General features: G+C 37.9%; 1 protein-coding gene across 6 annotated transcripts in view; it reads right to left on the bottom strand.

Annotated features, from left to right (window-relative positions):
* Nucleotides 1-21944, bottom strand: part of VTI1A (vesicle transport through interaction with t-SNAREs 1A) — a 276546-nt gene that overhangs the window by 253357 nt on the left and 1245 nt on the right. For all 6 annotated transcript variants that reach the window (XM_035330467.1, XM_035330469.1, XM_035330470.1 and 3 more), the window contains exons 2-3: nucleotides 15710-15768; nucleotides 10510-10620 (exon numbers count right to left, since the gene is read on the bottom strand). In XM_035330467.1, the coding sequence (XP_035186358.1) occupies nucleotides 10510-10620; nucleotides 15710-15768 (170 nt within the window). The remainder of the gene's footprint in view (nucleotides 1-10509; nucleotides 10621-15709; nucleotides 15769-21944) is intronic.

Raw genomic sequence — 21944 nt, 5'->3', positions numbered from 1 at the left:
CGGAAAAAGGGGCCCTTAAAAACACGTTTGAAACTGACTCCAAGTATGGGTTGGAAGAAAGATGCAGCCCAGGTGCCTTCCACTGAAATAAAGATCTAACAGGAGGACAACGTGATAGAAGGTGAGGAAAAGACAAAAGGAGCACTAAGGGCTTAAAAAGGCTAGGAAAGCGATTCAGGTTAGCAACCTCTAACTTAATCCTGACCTTTCTATAACTTTTTGTTTTGATTTAGTTGACTGAACTAACTTTGTGGGAAGCTTATACAGCTGAACCGCAGAGTCTGATGTCTCCTGAAGGCTGGGCAGAAAGAAGAGGAAATCACATGGTCACTTGGGGTATTAATAACACTGAATTACAAAACAATACACAAATGCAGTCATGACAAGTCAAATACTTTTTAAATAAAAAACTTTAAAAATTATAGTGAAGCTTACCTCTACTAGTTTTACTCACATCATAATTTTCAGTAAATAGCAGTGTTTTTTTAAGGATGCTAAATACTATAAAAAATAAATAAAACCTCTAGTTTCAAAGACAGATGTTAATAGAATAATGAATAATATTGAAACTAACCTATATTTCCTAAACAACGCAAACAGAAATAATTATAAGAAACATATCAACATACCAACTCAGTTCTTTGCACAGTTCTTTCTATTTAATACTCATTTTGAGAGTGCCAAAGAGCTGTACTTGTGGATGAGAAGTGCTCTTGTGCTAGGTGCTCTACAAAACAGGCATGCCTCGGTCAAGATGCTTGCAGTTACATTTTCTAAAATACCAGCCATCATTATAGATTTAATAAATTACTTTTCAAGTTTTCAGATAAGAGAAGTTGGTTTGGTATTAATGTCATTATTCTCTCTTACATCAAATATTAAGTAGCACTTTTTTCCTGGTCGGTGATATGCCATAACAAAGGATACAGTCTGACTGTGACTCAAAGCCATTGAATCAGTGAAGAGGAAGGTGCTAGGAACTCATGAATCAATGGAGAGGAAGGTGCTAACTTTATAACATAGGCGCATTTTCTATCTAAGGTCCAACACCAAACAGGGGGAGTCTTTCCTTTGACTTGCCAGGCTTTGCACATGAGTCCCTGTTGAGCAGATCCGAAGTTATTTTGGTCTTTTCCAAAGTCCTACCCAACATGCTTCCAGGGTAAGTTGGCAAACACTATCCTTACTCATTCTGATCTTAACTTCTCTGGAAAAAAAAAACAAAGCAAAAAAAAAAAAAAAAAAAACATGTTTGACATGCCACTCAATAGGGAATATACAAAGTTCAGGTACAACCCCCAATTTCCTTTTTTTTAAGCGCCAAACCCAGAAAGTTAGCAAAAAGGCTGTGTCCCCCCCCCACCTCTTTTTTTCCCCCTCATAAAACCCGTCAGAAATGGTTAAATTGTACTCTAGCAGGGGAATATTACTCTATTCTATTACTGATCCCAGAACTCACCTCTTATACCTCTTACATCCTTTTATTACTGTCTGCTCTTTTTATTTCTACTCTAATGCTCATTGATCAAATCTTTAAGGAGTGAAACCTCTGCAGTAATTATTACATATTGGAAAAGGCTTATTGTCCTGGCACGGGCACTCTAATGGCAGTTTATAAAAATCGGATGAAAAGTAAGGGAGGTGCTGTACTTGATCCACCTGTTGTAAATGGAGACAAGCATTACGTTGTCAAATGCGCAACTTATTCTTAAGTAGTCTTTGCAGGGATTTCTCCTTTAAGTATGTAAGAACAGCAAGCTTAAACAGACTTTGTGGCCAAGAATCACTTTTTGTTGTGGTTTGTACAGCAGCTTGCGAAGGGAAACTGACTGTAGTTGGGACTGACTACTAAATGATTGCAGAATACAAATAAAAAGTTACCAAACAAAAGAACAGAGATATTCACACTTCGTCCATATGCTTCAGATAGTAAAGAACATTACAAGAGAAAAAAAAAATAAAAAATAAAAAAATTCTATTCCACTTCCAGCTGCATTTTTTGCTTTATATTCCTTCCTCACCAAGCCTTACGCCAGAAACAAGGCCACTCCACTGTTGTAAAACTCCATCTCTGTGTACCTGCACTAGCCAGTTTTAAAGAACCATAAAGTTCCTTCTGTGCTCAATGCTGTTGCGTTAAAAAGCACCAGTGCAGAGCACAAAATGGGAAGGTTTTATCTGGGAGAAAAGAGTTTAACATTGCATGTCCTGGTTATTAAATGACTTTTTTAAATATTTGCAACTTGTAAATATTAAAATGTAAATATTTAAGAAGTTAATTTTTTTTTTTTTTCTGGACAAATGAAATTCTACCTACATAAGGAAGTAAGATTCTATTGAACACTGAAGGCATTAGCACAAACACCTACTTTGTTCTTGGGTTAGAGTCTGGGAGAGGGTGGAAGCAAAATTTTCAATTTCAGTTAAATTCATCTGTAAGTTGCAGGAAAATAACGACGGAATGAATGGACTGCATCATTGTCCCTAAGTATCCCTGACACTGTGAAGTTCACACCGATATGTTTATATTTCAGAAATGCTTTTCAATCCACTAGAGCGGATTTCTTGAGAGCAAAACAAAACAAACAAAATACAAATACAAAACCAAAGCAATGTAACTTAAATGTCTTTCTATCACATTGAACTTTATGTGCCATTTTTGGAAACCCGAGATTAGCAAAATAAAACTACCTAACATGTGGCAACTTCAATTTCTTGTAAAATGCACAAAAGTTAACACACAACATCACTAAAGCAGCACCCTGTAAATCATCAGAAAGAATGGGAGAACACATCTACCACTTTCTTCATTCCCCTTATTAAGAAATATAGAATACGTTTGCGTTTACAGCAATTGTTAACTGTCACAGAAGAATTTTTACTATGTATTATCATAAATCTGATATTCTATGGTGAAGGTTTTCAGCAAAAAATAAGGTAACTAAAATATTATTTGTACTAGCAGGATATAATGAATGCCACTATTTGTAATGTTTGACAGCTGTTTGACATCCGGACATACAATATATTTGGTTATGCAAAGAGATTTTTTCATACTCTAATATTTGCCTATGATGCAATAGGAATTTCAACAAGCATTCAATATGTAACGATCATATAAAAATTTCCCCTTGAATTCCGATTGAGAAAATATCAAAATGAAGAACAAACCTCTTGAAGTTGGGTAGAAATAGCTACTTTTAACAGCACTGCCTATGTTTCAAGTTTCATTTTATGAAAGCAACAGAACCCAGCATGCAGCCAAAAATATAAATTAAAAAAAAATAGCCATTAGCCATCTGTTAACCAAACTAATTTTTGACATAGGACAGCTAATCAGTTACCAACAGAAAGTTCGCCATTTACCAGACTGCTACTTCACCATAAAGGAAAGCTGGGTTTGACCATGGCAATTAGTCTCCTCATGTTTCAAACACTAAATTCTATTTTCACATTAATTTTTAAAACTATGTGGCTTTAACTTAAAATAAACTGTACATCAAAAGAATGGAAAATAAACAGCCAGGAACACAATTTGACGAATTGGATTTATTTAGTTTATTTAGCTAAACAGGGTCCATTGGATCTCTTTAATAGGCTGACAGTTGCACTGGGCTGGTTAATAAAACATTCAACACAGTATCTTCAGCCAATATAGAAATGCAAATCCCACCAGAAATATTTTATTCATGAAACAGTAATTTCAGTTACTACCAAAGAAAAAAAAAAAAAAAGCAGTTGCTTTGCAAACAAACAGTGCCATCTAGTGTTAGTCCTTGAACAAACAAACCAAGAAATCCGAGGTCAGTAACTACTAATCCAGTGTCAAAACGATACCTTCTCCCTATTTTTTTTCCTTTATCAGTAGCACGTCTTTCCCCACTTTGCAGTCAAACACAAATTAGCCTCTCTGTAGCCAGACAAAATAAAATAATAATAATAATAAAAGAATCACAATAAGGAACTTGAGTGTAGTTCTAAACCAAAAAGTAAGCATGTTAAAATGATGGTTTTTTTTGCTCAGCTTATCTGCTGGTTTTTCCTGAAATCTTTATGTTTAACTCATGATAGCAACCAAAGAAAATTCTATTTATATGAGTGCAGGTGAGGCAATATGATGACAGGAGAGTGAGATATGCTCTCTGCTGCTTTATTCATCATCACAACCGCCCGCTGTGTTCCAATTGCAGAGTCTTTATTACTGCTGCTATCAAAAGCAGGACAACGACAGCTTGCTGCTTTTTAGATGGCAGGTAGGGGAGTATCACTTGACTAATATATAAAATCACTTAGAGGGTAACATTAAAGCCTTCCTCCCTTTCCCCACCCAAAAAGCACAATTCATCCTCTTCTGTATAAGAACTCACCTCGCTCTTCAGCTGGCTATAAGTAATTTTGAGCAGATATATTGCTCCTTCCAACATTGGCAAGGAAGACTGGCACTCAGATTTAATACTACTACTTTGAGAAGTGGAATTTCTAACATAAGAACAAATTATGTGGTAAACAGAGAAACAATCCTGCTCTACCTGGGGAAGGCTGATGAGAGTTGGCACCCAGACATGTCTAAAAACTGCCAGGTGAGAAAGTGTGCTTAGTGAAAAAGGCATGTGTTACTATACCAGAGCTGACATCATCCTGAATTTATATTACTTGCATTAAAACATATTTTACAGAAAGATTTCATTCTGCTGTAGTCCACTTTTTGGCTTCTTTTATTAAAGAAACACTTTTTTGTGTGAGATAGGAGAAAGGAAAGAAAGGCATGAATGCCTACAGTGCACTGTGGGTCAATATACCCTTCATACAGCGCCCCCAGCCAAACACAAGAATTACCAGACTCACCAAACTATTTGCTAAAAATGCCTTTTTTTGTACGCACTGGGCCAACACTATTGTTCCACAAACTGCTTTTTCATAAAATCAGGTGCATTATCTCCACCATGATAGTCACTAAGTTGCTGAAGGACCAACAAACTACATACCACAAAACTCGCCAGTCTCGTCCCTACACATAAACCAAGAAGCAACATCTCTGGAGAGAGCTGTGCAAAAGTTCCTAAGAGCATCGAGGGAAGTTGGTTGAGAGAAGAATCTGGTTAAGGAATTAACTTCATAGACAATTAAAATCTGCTGCTTGGTTGACCTTATCCAGTAATATAATATCTTCACAAATCATCTTCTGAGATGTACCTTACTGGTCAAACATGGGAGGGTTCTTTGTGAACCATACCTACAGGTATTGTATTAAAAACCCAGGAAGTAAGGTGTGCTTCACCCGTCTGGCCTCTCAGGAATCTCAGGTAAATTGATCTAACCCCTTAGGTTAATTATAAATCAAGCATGTTAACTCCTGTCTTTCACGTTTTCCTCTAAGGAAAAGCATGTCATCACGAGTAAATTTCAAGCTGAAATAAAATTCCTTCCCTCTCTGCACTTCCACACAAAACTAAAAAATATTCTGAAGGTGTAAATAAATGAGGGTAAGTTTTCTTCATGGAGTCTAATTTATTGCATCTCCTAATCTTTCATTAAAAGCTCAGATTAAGCCTTGAAAGTTAATATATGTATATATATTCTATCCTGCCTCGACTTTTTCCCATTTAAAGCAGCAGTAGTGTAAGTAATAGCAAATTGTCAAATAATGCTTCCACCTTCTTCCACCACAAACCTGCCAAGGTGGGGAACAGAAGTGAAAACAAACTGAATACAACGTGGAATTTTCCTCTACAGAGAAGTTAGCGCAAAGTTCAGCAACAGCCAAGTAGGCAAAGCAGCTCAAACTGGAACGCTAAGGAAGATGCTGGTGATAAAGATGCAGGTCTCTGAATCATGTTTTGACAAGTGTCTTTCATTAAGCTCATAGCCTTATGATTATTTGTCTGGGTAGGTGACAGAACCTGAAATAAGGGTGGTGGTGTTGGCAGAAAGCAACCAGCATATGACTGGCACAATTGTAGCTGTTCAGGTCAGCTCCTGGACTCAGGTGGTAACTCAGAGCCCCACAAAAGACCTAGCTTTATCTAATGAAATTCCATTGCTTATCTCCTTAAATGTTTTGAAAGTTTAACAGTAGCTGTCATTTTAACTATTTTATTAAACAGAACCTGTGGGATTTATGCAATATGAATATGTATCTTCACTCCTGACTGAACTGAAACTAAATGCCAAAACCGTATCAAATTTGTTCAGTTTAGTACAGTATATTTGTGGCTTTTCCCTTTTTTGATCCTAAATTGAAGGTCAAAATTACCAAAACCAGTAGCAACTCTAAGTCTTTATCAGGAAGAAGTTCTGCTTCATAGACTGATAACAAATGCTACCCTCAAATTTTACCTTTGGGCTACCATGATAGAATAGAACAGTTCTTACGCCTCCTCTGTTTGATGGCCATTTTTCTTACGGAATATCCTATCCTACTTTCAGCACTGATTGTGTGGTACTCATGTTTTATAATACATACATTACTACATAATATGGTCTTACTGTGTATTTATATTACCTATCTATTTGAATGCCTCATACATCAACTCTGAGCTTCAGATAACCATACATTTGCTGTTCAAATAGTTACACTTTCAGGCAAATTGGGATAAATTCAGATCAAAATGCATTTACAAAATCTGGACAGCCTTTTAACCACCGTGTATTTCCAATGTTTAAAGATCACTGGCTATTTTGGGGGTCAATGCCTATTTGAAAAATAAATCCATTTAGTTAAAAGGTTACAATAAAATATAGGCATTTGTTTGCATTTATAACTTACATCATGCAGTCAGTCACCATGGACATTCTACATGTGGAATAATTGAGAAAAAAAAATATTTACAAGCTTAAATTACATGATTGTGATAAATGACACATTTCACAATGATGATGCCTTTTCAAGTGCAGAAAGTAATAATAATAATAATAATAATAATAATAACGCTAAAAAGCTGCTCATAGGAAGCTTGGCCTGAATTTCAGAAACTCTAGTAGGTGGTCCCAAAATTTAATGAATCCAGAAAGCATAAGTACGTGGTCTGCAACTCCACTTGGGGCCACAAGATAGAGCTATTACCGCAGCCTCCGCAGTCCGGCATACCTGCGCTGGGCACAAGCCCGGCAGCCACCAAAGGTTTGCGACTACCCTTCTCAATACCTATCAGTACCCACGGTGCTGATATATATTATTGAAAATAAGATAATAAAATCAAGGTTAAAACAAACAAACAAACAAACAAACAACAACAACAAAAAACACATAAGCTTTAACAAACAGTTTAATTCCGTTTTGATACATGTTAATCAGGCATAGTAAGCAATTCTGAAACTTGGCCTTTTGATATGTATACAGTTTTTTTTGTTGTTGTTTTGTTCTGTTTTGCAAAGCATCACTTCATTCTTGCCCTCTTCTTATGCTTCTTCCAAGGCATCTGCTGCTGGAACTGTGCCAGGCAGCAATTTGGTGTGACCTGGCACAGCCAAATCAGAACTGCTTGCTACATGCACGGATCCTTCCCAAGGAAGGCTGCACTGCCCAGATGCAAGAATCATAACTGTCTAGCTTCAGCTGAGGTGCAGTGCATTCATTGTTAATTTTTCCCCCTACATAATCACAGTGCTCTGGTATCTGAGTACTTTTAATGACAAAATTGAGCTATCCTTTTATTCATTACCACTGTTCCTCTCCAACACGGAAGAACAAGATGGAGTAAGGTAGTTTTTTTTCTCTTCTAATACCATTTGTAACCAGTTACCCATGTGGGATACGGTGCATGGAGTCATTGCCTCCAGACATACCTCTGGACTGCAGACCACTGATGAGTAATTGTGTGCATGAGTCAAGATAATGAGGCTTAGCAATGAGGGGAAATAAATTTCTATTTGCAACTTGTTCCTACTTGATCAGAAAACTAAATAGAGACAGATGAGTGATTTTTGGACTATCTTTTCAAAGCGTAGCTCAACTCAGCTCAAATCCATATTTTTCAGAATATACTTCTGGCATGGTAACGTGCATGAAACTAACCACATCATTCAAGTAAACAGTGGACAGTCTACATACCTCTCATTTACTTCTCCTAACTTTCAAATATGTTGCTGTGCTGCTGTTCTCCATAACTGCTTGGGTAATGGCAAATTTGCAAGATGTTAAAGGCATACAAAGAACCACAAAAACAGAAGTCATTATGATGAATATAAAAGTTCCAGTTCCAGATCTACATTCACTTCTTGTCTGAAACATAGAACTTGTTTTAAAAGAGTATATACTGATTTATGTAATTTTTGCAATTCATTTCACAGAGATTATTTCTATAAATAAAACACACACTTCACGGTGATTGAGAAATGTCCTCTCTTCAGCACACATGTGCTTTGCACAGGAAGAAAGGCCAAGCCAAATACAATGCGATCCAGCTGAGATTCCAACCCGTTTATAAAGAACGTCACATAGCTTTGCAAACTCACATCTGCATGCCTTTTGGAAGAGCTGAGAACTCTGAGCAGCAAACCTGTAAGCTGATCCTAACCCGAAACTGCCAGAATCTTTCCAGTTAAAGATTTCCCTTCATCTATAAAAGCAAATTCATTTTAGAAACACTACAATCTGCTTTCTCTAAAGGTCTGCTAAAGCTCTTAAAAAATATCTTACAATCAAACAGGTCCCAACTCACTCAGGACAACATTCAGACAGAACACACAGAGCACTTTAATTTCAGCAAACATTTTCAACTTCCTGCCTTCAGTGGCCCTTCAGCCAGAGCAGTTTAAAGAGTCAAAATAACATTTCTTTTCCTTCCTCCTCTTCTTTGAACTCACAACTGAGTCATTTTGTTATACTGTTTCCAACAAGTTGTTATGTGACTGGACAGTAAGACAAAAAGATTCTCAAACCCACAGATACAAACTTAGAAAATGTGTTAGTTCTTAGAAAGTGGGATTATACAGGAAATTTAATCATAACAACATTCTATTTTCTATACAACTGATTTTTTTTCCAAGCACAACCATTGGCTTGTCCCCTCCTCCCCATTATTTTACTTCATTATTCACTCCACTTTCTTCCCTTGATCTTTTGCTGAATGTCATCCTTGGATTTCGAGACACTTTTCCCATTCTTATAATTTATTCCTTCCTCTTTCTCGTGCCATTTTTCGCTCCCTCACTCTGAGCAAATACTTACCTTCTTCCGATCACAGGTCCTAGTGTTCTGACACATTTCTTCCACACATGCTCATTTCTCCTCTTCCATAAAGAGGGTCCAGTTCTGAATTCCCCCATTCCCTATTGCCTGGGAGTACAGAAGTGCCAGCTCCTTTCTTCTAGCTGCACGGAGAAATTGGCCAGCAACAAATATGCTGACAGGGAATTCTCCTACACCTGAGGAGGTAAACAGCACTCACTCCTTGACTAGAAATTGCTCTCTTTTGGAAGCCACTGCTTACCCAATAAGACCATATACACTTCCTAGAGGAGAACAGCATGAAATCATCTAAAATTTTGATGCAAGTCTTTTTATCCTAAAATTCCTTAAACTTTACAGAATTGCAGACATCTTCCTGCTAATACATTTTTGTGCAACTCTTCAACTTGGCAGAAGCACAGAGGAGTGACAGTCAGCTGGATTTCCTGGCTGCAGGTACAAACATTGACTCCCCTCCCCTGTAGGGATAAACTGCTGCCAGCAACCCGAGAAAATTCACAGTTCTCTAGTGAATGGAAAATACTGCCAACAGTTATTTCTTTCTCTCCACCCTGGAGGAACTGAGCTGCTGCCAATTAACAAAGCATTTTCCTACACTTTGCAATCTCTTTGAACTTTTCAGGACTTTAGAGGAAACGGTTTTGTCTCTATGTAAATCTATTCAAAGCAAATCCCAGTCACAAAAAAGGACTGATAATTGTAGCAGAAAGAACTAGACAAGGGAATCTTGTTAGTTTGTGTCCGTTACTTGAAAAATGCAGTATTTATAGCAGGTTTCTCCAAAAGCAAGAAAACTCTAGGTGCAATGGAAAAGAAATAGCAGAGACTAAGAAATGCAGTGCATAGGAGTTAAATTATATTCAAAAATTCCATGGACTGGAGATTACACCACTTTTCATGTTACTGCTCACATTACAACAAGCTGAATTAAATGAATTGTTATTTACCATGAAGAGTATACTTATGTTACATTTTAAGTTTTAATTCTAACATTCTACCAATCTTTCCTTGAGAAATAAGGTTACAAGCTGTTATTCCAACAGCATAAACACTCCCGATGTTTAACGTCACAGAAATAAATCAGATCTGGGACAAAGGGGCAGAAGGCTACCAACTCTAGTTGAGAATGCTACAAAAATAAAAGTTTCCCTTCCCCAGTTAAGTTTTTATCTGACCAAAAATACAGAAAAATACATGCAGAACTTCACTCACACACTAATCAAAAACACCCACTCAGTTGCCTGAATAACTGATTACATTTTAAAAAAATATCTCACGGATGCCATCTTATTTGAACATGTGATATGTTAAAAACTCACGAAATCAGCTTCAAGTTTTCCCATTTCTTGTTTGTAGCTTCTCATTCGACTGCTGTACATTCCCCGACTTTGAGGCGGGATCTCTCGAACTTCAAGCTCCATCTGCTCAAGCTAGCAAGTAAAAATAAGGAAGGGATATGTAAATCAAAGGGATAATTAAAGCAAGGATAAATTTCTAGTGGGAGTTGACCCTGCCCATGGCAGGCAGGTTGGAACTAGATGACCTTTAAGATCCCTTCCAACCCAAACCATTCTATGATTCTATGATTTACCTAGATGTTCACAAATACCAAGAAATATTGTTTCTTTATCAAGAAATGTTGTATATCCTCTAATATAGGAACAAGTTATCAAAATCTTTGCACAGCCTGAAGTCAACAAACAAAAGACAAAATTAATATTATTAATGCTTAGAAAACCTTGTTCAAACCTTTTTGGATTTCAGTGCCAGATGTGATGAATACTTTTAAGTACATTATTCAGAAGATAGCCTACCTCCACATTGCTGTGTGGTTTTGTAAACCTTTGGATGCAAAGGTATTTTATTTATTTTTGGATAAACACAAACATATATATAAAACGTGTGTGTGTATACACACACAGTTTGTAAATACATGTATATTACACACATATGTGTATATATATAAACACACGTATATATAACATACGTAAATGCTAAAATTGTATTTACCAATAGATTCTTTGTTTAATAAAATAATTCTTGTATTTCTATGCTTAGTCAGCAGAATTATTAAATAGCCTGAGCTTTCTCAACTGGCTGCTTAAATCTACATCCCAAATCTGTGTGCATTATATATGCACACAGATGTGTATTATAGAATGTGTATTATATAATTGAATTTTAGAATGATAATGAAAATATTGTTAAATACAGTTGAATGCATAAAACATCAGAGAATTTATTTTTCAAACATTTTTGCTATTTGTTCTTTCCAATTTAAGGGGCCTGAAACAAAAGAATATGGCACAGAATTACAGAAAATCAGGAGTTATAAACCAGCCTACTAATTACCTGACTGCTGGGTCAAGGAACCTCCTTTACACCATGCTAGCTGTTCAGGAATTTTGTTTTGTATAGCTGAAGAATACCTTACTTGCTTTTAAAAATCTTTCTGACTTACTTTAAAAAGACAAAAGAATACCTCTCCTTGGTTGCTGTAGGTACCTGAAAAATATTTACTCACCTCCTACTGAGCTCAGCTGAGCAATACAGCACCAGAACAGAAATGTCTGTCAATTAGGGTCCCAAGCTGCTGTTTAAGGGTCTTCACAAGGGACAGTTATGGTTTATTCCTATGTAATCACTTGCTTATGCTTTGAAATTTCATCCTTGTATCATGAGAAAAGCATCTGAATGTAATCAATTGAATTACCAGATACTCAAAAGTCATTCAGCCTGATCTATTCTGATTATACAAAATGGTTTTTTATAATTAACTGTAAAGCAGACTTTAATGAAATAGTCAGTAATGAATTAAAATGTACAAAGCTATTTCTAGTTCTACCCAGTTCTTTCACTCAGGCATAACTTTCCAAAGGGGTACTATAAATTAAACTGATAGCTGGAGTTAATGGTTTATTTCTTATCATTTCATATCAATATATTTGATCTCAAATGTTCCATAAGCATAGAAAACATTCCTCTTACGTGTATAGAGTTATGTGGGCAAGATCAGGATATTTTAATGAAGTCTTAATTCTTATCTATTAAATAAAAATGAAACAATTTGTCATACGAATAAAGAATTTGCAGCAAGGATCAGACCATGGTCTATAAAATCCAAAATTTTCATTCCAAAAGTCAGTATCAGAGAGTGTAAGGCCCTAGGAACACACCCATTATATTCCTGGAAATGTTACAGGTAATGATGAAGAATTCACATTTGAACTGACTGAAGTTTCACACCTGTTGTTTGTTTGTTTGCTTTTGTGTGTCATCATGCGTTTAAACAGGTACATTTTGTGCCTGGGGTGATAAATTTCCATGCCAACTCATGCAGAAGATAGTGATCCAAGCAGGTGTCAACCTAAATGCAACCTCATTTCATGCACCTTCACTTTCACTTTATTTGTCAAAATAGTATTTTTCATGCATAAGCAAAAATAGGGCTAGATCCTACAAAAAACTAAAAATAACCTGGCACTTAAATCTCAAAACATCCATAGAAACTGAAGTTTCCTTCAGAAAACCTTATAATCCAAACTACATTTACTGCTCATGTTCGAACATGTCACCCCTGTGGTGAGTGAAGCTGAGCATTTTGGCACCTGACTCCTGCAAAGATTCATTAACCAGGCCCCATCCCTAAGTCTCCTCAGGGGTTCAAACTAGTGGGTTTGCTCCTCACAACACCCAGTACACTCCCAGCACTGAGTACAGCATAAAGCAGAGCAGCCACTGGTATTTCTACTCAAAACCACAACAGGGTAAGGTAGTGCTGCTGCTGCTGTGTATTGAGACTCTAGAATAAATCTCCCCCTCCAGTAGGGACTTTCAGGGGCTATCCCACACGGAAATTGCTCTGGACAGTTAGCATTTTATGAAACTTGGTAAAGCTTCACTATTGTATTCTGATTCTGAAGTCCTTGAGCTAAAATAGAGATTTACATTAAAAAAAAAAAAAAAAAAAAAGTGTCTAAGTAAGAATAACCTACCATTTGCAACACTAAACTTAAATAGCTGCAATGAGTTTGTGGTATGCACATCATCATAATGCATAAAGACAGATAACACGTAGCCAAATTGTATTTATTTAATTTTGTTAATTCTAGTTCTTCTAGCACATTCTAGATACTCATTGAATCTAAGTTTATCACTCACCTTTCTTAAAACCCAGCAAACATAACTTTCAGGTGTACTGATGTGGCCTCACTTCAAGCACTATGTGCAGGTTTGGGCACCAAGATATAAGAAGGACATAAAACTAACAGAGAGTGCCCAAGGGAGGGCTACGAAAACGGTGAAGGGTCTAGAGGGCAAGACATGTGAGGAACAGCTGAGGTCCCTTGGTTTGTTCAGCCCCGAGCAGAGCAGGCCGAGGGGAGGCCTCATGGCGGCCTGCAGCTCCCTCACGAGGGGAGCGGAGGGGCAGACGCTGAGCTCTGCTCTCTGGGGACAGCGACAGGACCCGAGGGAACGGCATGGAGCTGGGACAGGGGAGGGTCAGGCTGGGTATTAGGGAAAGGTTCTGTACCCAGAGGGCGGTCGGGCACTGGGACAGGCTCCCCAGGGCAGTGGTCACAGCACTGAGACTGAGCGAGTTCAAGAAGCGTTTGGACAACACTCTCAGACATACACTCTGATTTTTGGGTGGTCCTGTGTGGAGCCAGGAGTTGGACTTGGTGATCCTCATAGGTCCCTTCCAACTCAGGGATTCATAGAATCACAGAATAACCTGAGTTGGAAGGGACATTCAATGACTCCATCACACTCTGCAAGGCGTGTAAGAATGACACAATTACTCTCCAGAAATCTCTTACTTGGCAGCTACAGTTTTAAAAGGCAGCCTGAGGATCTTAAAAATTTCGGTGTCAATTCTGCATATAGCTCAAGTCAGCTACACCAGTGATTTTACCCAAACAAAGCAGACAGTGATTTGAAACAATCAGTGATTAGTCAATGTAAATTAAATGTCTCTACAATTATATTTATAACACATGAGAGTTATTTTCTAACCAATTAGGAAATAAAATCTGCTAAACAAATCTTTTATCAGACAAGACAAAGAAGCAAACCAATGTATGAAAACTATCAGTGGCAAGGAATTAGGTTTATTTTGGTTTTCTAGTGTAGCCTTTAGTTTAAAAGGGGATCTTTTTAATCAGTTCTGTTATTAGCAGGTTTGTTCAAATTGATTTTTAAACCCAAGCCTTGACATTAATCACAAACACGTAAGGTAATTGCTTAAAGCCAGTAATTGAATTAAGCACCTGTCTAGCAGCATTAGCAACAAGATCTAAAACAAAAGCGTGAAAGAAGTCAGTACATGAAATCAAGATCATCATTAGGATGAAAATGCAGATACAATAATTTAATTCTTACTCTCACAATAAATACAAATTCAGATGATCTCTTTTCTGACATAAGAAGAAAAGCAATGAACCATTAACTCAATTTCTGCTCCTTCCAATCTTACTTTGAATAGAGAACGAAATTTGAATTATTTTTCAGCAGAACACCCAGGCTGCAATTTCCCTGTGCTGCTACATGCTCTGCCTGCAAGACTAATTCAATCCTTAGACTAAAAGCACAAGGTATGTCAACAAATACACAGCAACCCTTTTTCTTTCTATGCCACAATCTTAAAACAGTGAGTTTCAATATTACCATTCCGTTAATAAACAAATCATTGATTTGAGTTGCTCAATTTGAACAGCTTTTAGTCTAGCAGAACTGATTTCATTTCCCTATCCCAAGAATCAGATTACATTTCTGACACTAGATAGACCAAACTCATTTGAAAGCAATAAACAAAAGCTGCTTCAGGGTAAGAACTATTGGCTATGTGGAATAAAGTCAATCTCAATTGTCACCTACACTTTTGCTCAGTTAGTCCACATCTACAAACTCTATTTTTATACTCCTTCCAGATGGAGTACATGACAGGTTGCTGGAAACAAAAATAGAAAAAGTCATAGATGCTTTATCTATACTGCTTTCTTCTGGCAGCGCAGACCACTAATGCGCAGTTAACATATATGGTCTTCCCAGATGAAGAACTCACACTGCTATTACCTCCTTGACCTCAGACAGCTAAATATTTTTTCCTTCACTTGCTGAAAGAGAAAACAAGACCTATTACCCTACAAGACAACCAGACAGATTAAATCAAGTAGATGAATGGATCCTAGAAGAAAAAAATATTCCAGGTGTAAAAATATTTAATTCAATTCTTAAAGTATAAAACCTAACCCATAAATCAAAGCCTGTAGTAACCTGTAATAGCTTGCAGTAGTAATACAAACCTTAAATCACTTAACACAAGATTAAAATGTCTGATACACTTCTCTTGGGTATTTCATATTCTCAAATATTAAGTATTTCAAAAATACTATTTAATATTCCAATATATTAAATACTTCTAGGACATCACAAATTAAGCATCACATGTTAAGCCTCTAATAATACCATTATTTTCCCCAGCAGTTCGTGGTTAGGCTATGAAAAGTCACAACATACCAGTTCCCTTGCTTCTTCAAGCTGTTTCTCAACATTTGCAACCATCTGCTTCTTCTCATCTGAAAAAGAATGGTGAAGATACCAGTATGATTGTGATCTTGATTGCTTAACTAGTGCAGGCATCAAGGGGCTGTAACACTGCAATTTGTACTGCCTTGTGCCCCTTGCATGGCCACATCTTCCATCCTCCCGACTGTAAATCCACCCATTGCTTCAACAAATTTAACAATAAAGTTCTGAAGATGCCACTTTTTATACCAATGTTTGCTTGAAACTAATAGCATCATCTGTGCTGGTGATTTGCCTGATGAAGTAGATAAAGCACACACACAACAGTATCACCAGCCACTGCTCCCCAGTGCTGTAGGCAAGGAGCAGTGGATGCCAAGATAGCAATAAAAACCAGAAGTCCTGCTACATAAAGTAAAATGCGCCCTTGAACCAACCTTCCTTAAAAACAACAGACCTACTCCTGAAAGGACTAAATTGCTACAGAGATTTTGGTGAAGCATCCCCAGTAAAAGCAGGTTGAGTTCCAGCTGAGTCCTCCCGTTGGTGTTAGTGTCCTGCATTACATTTGCATGGGCCTATCCATCTATCTTCAACTTGAGCAGAACTAGTCTCTGCAATCTCTTCTACTTCTCCCATTTACATAAGATACACTACGCTCATTGAGGGACACGCTAACATGATCTGCCCTCCATCAGTTACGTACATTGGAGCTCTGCCTGCAGGGACGATCAGGTTCAGGATCATCTTTGCACCTTGAATATAATGCAGAGATTTTGCAAATAGGCAAGGACTAGAAAAACTGTCTTCTGAAGATACACTATCCTGCACATGGCAGATTCTCAAGAACAAAGCATACGCCCTAAGAAGCTGCTATAGTATTGTGGACTCAGTGGGCAACTCAACTCTAATCCCAAAATGAGACTATTATCTGAGGTCCTGAACTAAGAGAAAGTTACTCTTGTGGACTTCTGATGAATGTGTTACAGCCAATTGGAGTCAGTAAAGACTACTTCTGAAGTTGGACTGCATAAGCGAGTGGTCCCGTGCCAATGAGGCTCACCAGAAGCTAAGAGGATCAATTTGGACTCCATCACATCCTATACAAGCAAATCAAGACGTTTCTGGGTGACAGCAGTAAGAACAGTATGTCTTGAATAAAATATTGTCAAACACTGATGCAGAGTAATGGGAACTCTGTCAGTGATGCAAGTGAGAAAGAGGCAGATGAATCCTCTCACAAATAAAAAGTTACAGCTCACCTTTAAATCCTCACAAATAGACCTTCCCTTCTTACTCTTGAAAGAGGCCCAGGATTTCACCAAGTAATCCTCCCTACAAAGCTGAAGCCATGGAAAAAGAGCACCTTCCTTGCAAATCTTGAACTTGCACTGCCATGCCTGGTCAATGCTACTACAGCAGATGCATGCTAACAATGGCTTTCTGGAATTTCCCACCAGGTTCTCATGACAGCACCCAAGCCAGAAAATGTAGTGGCTAGTGATTTATTTTCTGAACATAACTTACCCGCCTCCCTGCCCCAAGAGAATCTGCCCCTTCTTCGCCCACACATTTCAGTTCCCCTACCCAGCATCCCAAAACATCTCTGCTCCTCCCTTCACTCGGAAGCAAGATAACAATGGGCCAAAGGAAAAACAACATGAGAGGAAATGCACAATATCATTTTATTGAAACTGAAATAAGATTAAAAATACAGCAGCAGAAAATAAATGTACTACAGCGATTTCCCTGAGTTTTACTGGATTACAATTTTCATACTCATTGAAATAAATAACCTGAAATCTAGGGATAAAGTTTTGTTGTTGTTGTTTAGTTTTTGAAGATATTTCAAACTGTTCAAATTCTGGGTGCATTTGTGACTACAACAGCTACCTTGCACTGCACTGAATACTCAGTTACCCACACTATTGCTGAACTCAGTAAAGCCCAATGCAGTCACTTACATTGCTAATCCAGATGATTTCTGTCAAGCAAAAATACAAATGCTTGTCCCAGCTCAGCTCCTATTGGTGCAATTCCATTAATAAGTTTCTGATTCTCTCTGCTATTTGGACAATGATGATGTTTTCTTTGCTGGTACACAAATGTTGCAAGGAACCTGTAACAATGTTCATTCGGTGTTGAACTCCAGACCTATAACTTCCCCCTGCTCTTTTTCCAGTCCTCCGAATGCATAATCCGGTTACCTGCATCTCCTCTGTGGATATTCAAGGAACTCATCTGTCCAGCAGCTATATTTGCCAGTAATATCAAAATTATTCTGGGAAGCTGAGGTTTAGCAATTGCACTCAGACTGTTGTATGTGGTGGCTTTGAGAGGTGTCCCATTCCCTGTATGAAACAAGCTAAGCATTTAAAGACCTTGTCACACTGAGTCTTCCTCTACCATCATACAGGGCAGGTACAAACCAGCTGTGATAACCAGTAAGATCTTACACACCCCCAGAGATAGTAGCCTACAGACCATGATAGGGAAAACTCATCAGTATACTAGGAGGTCCAGCTATAACTGATCATGTAAAATTGAGGAGGTATTCAATTCATCTTCAGTACCTTAGCTAATACTAAAATTTAACCAAACTCGAGAGCAGCATTTTAAGATCCTCTCAGATTTATGTACACATAATCATCCAGCTGGTGACCAAAACAATTGCAGGGAGGGAGGCCTACCCATCACAGGGTAGTGTGTCCTTTGAACACAGGTGTGTGAGCAGGCACACGGCAATATCCTGGCACTGCAGCTTTGGAGCAGTATCTCCATAGATTTCCAGGAAAGCAGCTGATCTTCTTTTGCAACTGCTGATCCTCTAAGGCACATGGTATCATATGCTCCCCAGAGCAAGAAGGGGTGGCAGAGTCCCAAAAGCACACTTCGGTGAGGAAAAAGTCAACTTAATGAAGTGTCAGTAAAAGTACCCACTTGTTTCCATTTGCGTCCTTCCTCCAGCAGGATCCACATAAATAAATCCAGGTGGGAGCATGCGGGAGCCACTTGCCTGCAAGAGTGCTGATACATCAAGACCTGTTGCTGATACCAGCAACAGAAGCAACGAAATGCTACAACAGTATCAGAAAGCACTTGCTGGAGTGGTGTGCAGGTGGTTTCGCTTCAGTCTCAGTGCCATGCCCAAGCTATGGAAGCAACCACTTCTTTCGCAGTCAGAATGCCCGCAGAGAGGACACAACATCCAAAGGATGACTTGCTCAGAGACTGCAGGTGAGCTCTGAGTAAGCAAAGCTTGCCACTAATCTAGTAGATCAGGACAAACAAGTTGGGATCCAATTAAATATTCTCATATTAATAGCGTTTTACTCCACTTAGTCATGTCTTAGTTTTTAATCTGCCCACTTAGTGATTTCTTTAAGTACATTTCCATTAGATAAAATATTGGCAAGTGCTTTTTTAGAACGTTTTTCTTAATTCAGAACAGGCAATATCCTTTAGAGAAAATAAAAAAACAATGTTCTCTCAAATATATCTAAATTTGGAATGCAATTTGTGTTTCCACACTGCCAGACAAAATGTCCTAAAGAAAATGAGGCACTTAGCTTGCATAACTGAACTGGTCAAATTGGCAAAGCATGGATAAGCATAAACACTGGAAACAAAAGTACAGAATCTGAGTAAGGTTTGCAAAGAAATCAATTTTTTGTCTGTACACATGGTTCTATCACTTTCTTAAATGAAATAAACTTTACTACATTTTTCTCTGTTCGTTCAGCTTTTTTTGCCCTTGCATTAGTCAGTGGTTTGTCCCCCAACGCGGAGCAGTTACAGAAAGGCAGATGGCTGCCTACAAGTATAGAAAGGTAACACAGCACTGGCTTGAGCTCACAACCAAGGAAGAGATTAAAAATCTAGGCCAAGACTATTAAGTCTCATTACTTGTGGAGTTGCTTCTTTTTATTAGTACACAGTGAGGACGAGACTGAGTGACAAAGAACTTCAGTTTGTAGACCACTTGTAGATTTCACTACACTGGCGGAGGTGTTTTACATGTTCACCTAACACCCCTTTGCCAGAAGTTATTGTCCAACAGCAAAAGCAAACGGAACAGCACATGCTTTTTCCTTTGTCTTATCAAACTGAGTTCCAGAGGCACAACATAATGAGCCAGGACTGAAATGAAGACAGTAAACTCGATTACAGAGATATAAAAGAAAATTAAAGGTAGAACTTTCTTTAGTTAGATCTGTTGGAAACTGAAATACACTGCTTTGATTGCCCAGTAGAAGATGCAGGCATCAAGTATCAGAAGAATTGGAGTACTCCAGTTAAAAAACATCACCACACAGAGGCTACCATGCGGGAAAAAGGCTAAATATCACAGTTAGATAACATTCTCTTTCAAATCAAGTAATCAAAATTTATATAAGTATTTGGTCAAATAACAAGACAGATCTTTCTCTAAACAACAGGGAATATTAATTAAACACATCAGTCAACGATCTTCATTCTCCAAAGACCTGCAGCAGCATCACAGAAAATCTACTTAAAAGACATTTCTGAATTTAGAACACTTTCTTTAATTCTCCAGATGACGTTTGCCTCAACAGAAGATATTTCTTCCCCAGACGTTCTACTGTCCCTGATGCTTATTGTTTCTGTAGTATCAGACTGTCTTTGTTACATTTCTTGCTGAACTATTTATGCCTTTGTGACAATAAGATTGTTTGTTGAACCATCCTCCTCCTAGAACGAGGCTGTATCAAATCCTGTCAAACTCTGAATGCAGGAACATTAGAAAAGCAATTAACCGGTATTTCTCCGATTCAACTGAACATGAAGCTTACAGCAGGTCCATCTCGGGAAGCAGAAGGAAACAAACCAGTCACTAGACTTCAGTAGATCTCTCTGTATTATGCAGAAGTAGCTCAAGTCCTTACACCTTTCATCTTGCTTCTTCCAGCGTGGAGGAAGAAGGCCATCAGCAATCTCTCTCATATCACTGCTTCTGAAAAATGCCACCTCACGTGCATCTGTCCTCACGTCCCCCTCCCACCTTGAATCATAATCCTCTTTTTGAGGCTCTCCCAGCCATCTCCACAAGAACTAACTGGAACTTCTGGTGATGAAGAAGCAAAGATCTTGCAAATATTCCTAGTAAGAAACAAGGGAAAAATGTGTATTTAAAATATTTCTGTTTAAAGTGTGCAGCACAGTCAGAGTTGTTTTTTTATTTCCCCAGGTGCAAAAGTGCCTCTATTAGCTAAGATTGCAATTTGGCTTAAAGTCATACGTGAACTTTTTGCTGATGAAAGACAGAAAAGTTCTGAAAATTGAAGTACTCCATTCATAGATGTACAGAACAGAAAGTAGCTATAAAGGAAGCCAGCCCAAACCATGTAAGACCAGCCTCAAATCCTAGCATGGAAAAGCCACTTCTAGGAAAAATAAATTAGTTGTTGTATTATCTTGAGGCCATTTGGCCCAATACCACGCTATCAATCCCACAGGGAACATACGTTCTATCTCCTCTAAGAGGACAGTAAGTTCTAAAAAAAAAAATAAATACAAAACCACTCTTCTAATGGCTATTCAAAAGAATGATGATTTCAAAGCCTGTTGCTCCCAAGCTATGTCACTGTAAAGACAATACTCTTCATTCATTTCATGTTTAAGCTCCAAAGTCTCCCTAGAGAGAATGAGGGGGGCTGACTTTAAGGAGCTGATTATGGAAATCCACTACTGTGAAGCAGAACATTCTTCAGCTGCTAAACAGACTCCGATGACTTCCATAATCCATGCAATTAAGAAGTGAAGTCTCTGCTCCTCTTCAATAAGCATGCCGACTTTGTAGCACTACCATTTTTCAGGACAGAAGACATCGGTGTATTTACAATGTCTTCCTTTACTTGAAAGGGCTCCTTATATTTACTGTTATAAAAGTGAACAACTCTTTCTGAGGCAGTAGAAAAAGAAATAATGTCTCGATTAGAAACTTCACAACAGAGAATTCATTGTCTCTCCTCTGTAAATTGTTTCAGTGGCTATTTACAGGTTAAATATTGTTTCTGGGCAATCTAAATTATACCCGTTCCTAATCTCAATCACAAGAACACTACCTCATAAGTACCTGCGGACTGTGATTGAATTAATGCCAAATTCCTTTTTTATTAAGCCCAGCAGCTTCGTTAAGCGAAGGAGAAGAGAGTTTCCTGTCTTTCACTTATGCGTGTGGTTGGTCACTGATCCCTGATTTATT

The sequence above is a fragment of the Oxyura jamaicensis genome, chromosome 6, assembly GCF_011077185.1.
Source record: "Oxyura jamaicensis isolate SHBP4307 breed ruddy duck chromosome 6, BPBGC_Ojam_1.0, whole genome shotgun sequence".
Lineage (NCBI taxonomy): Eukaryota > Metazoa > Chordata > Aves > Anseriformes > Anatidae > Oxyura > Oxyura jamaicensis.
The sequence above is the reverse complement of the archived record's forward strand: the minus strand, read 5'-3'. Positions and strand labels throughout refer to the sequence as shown.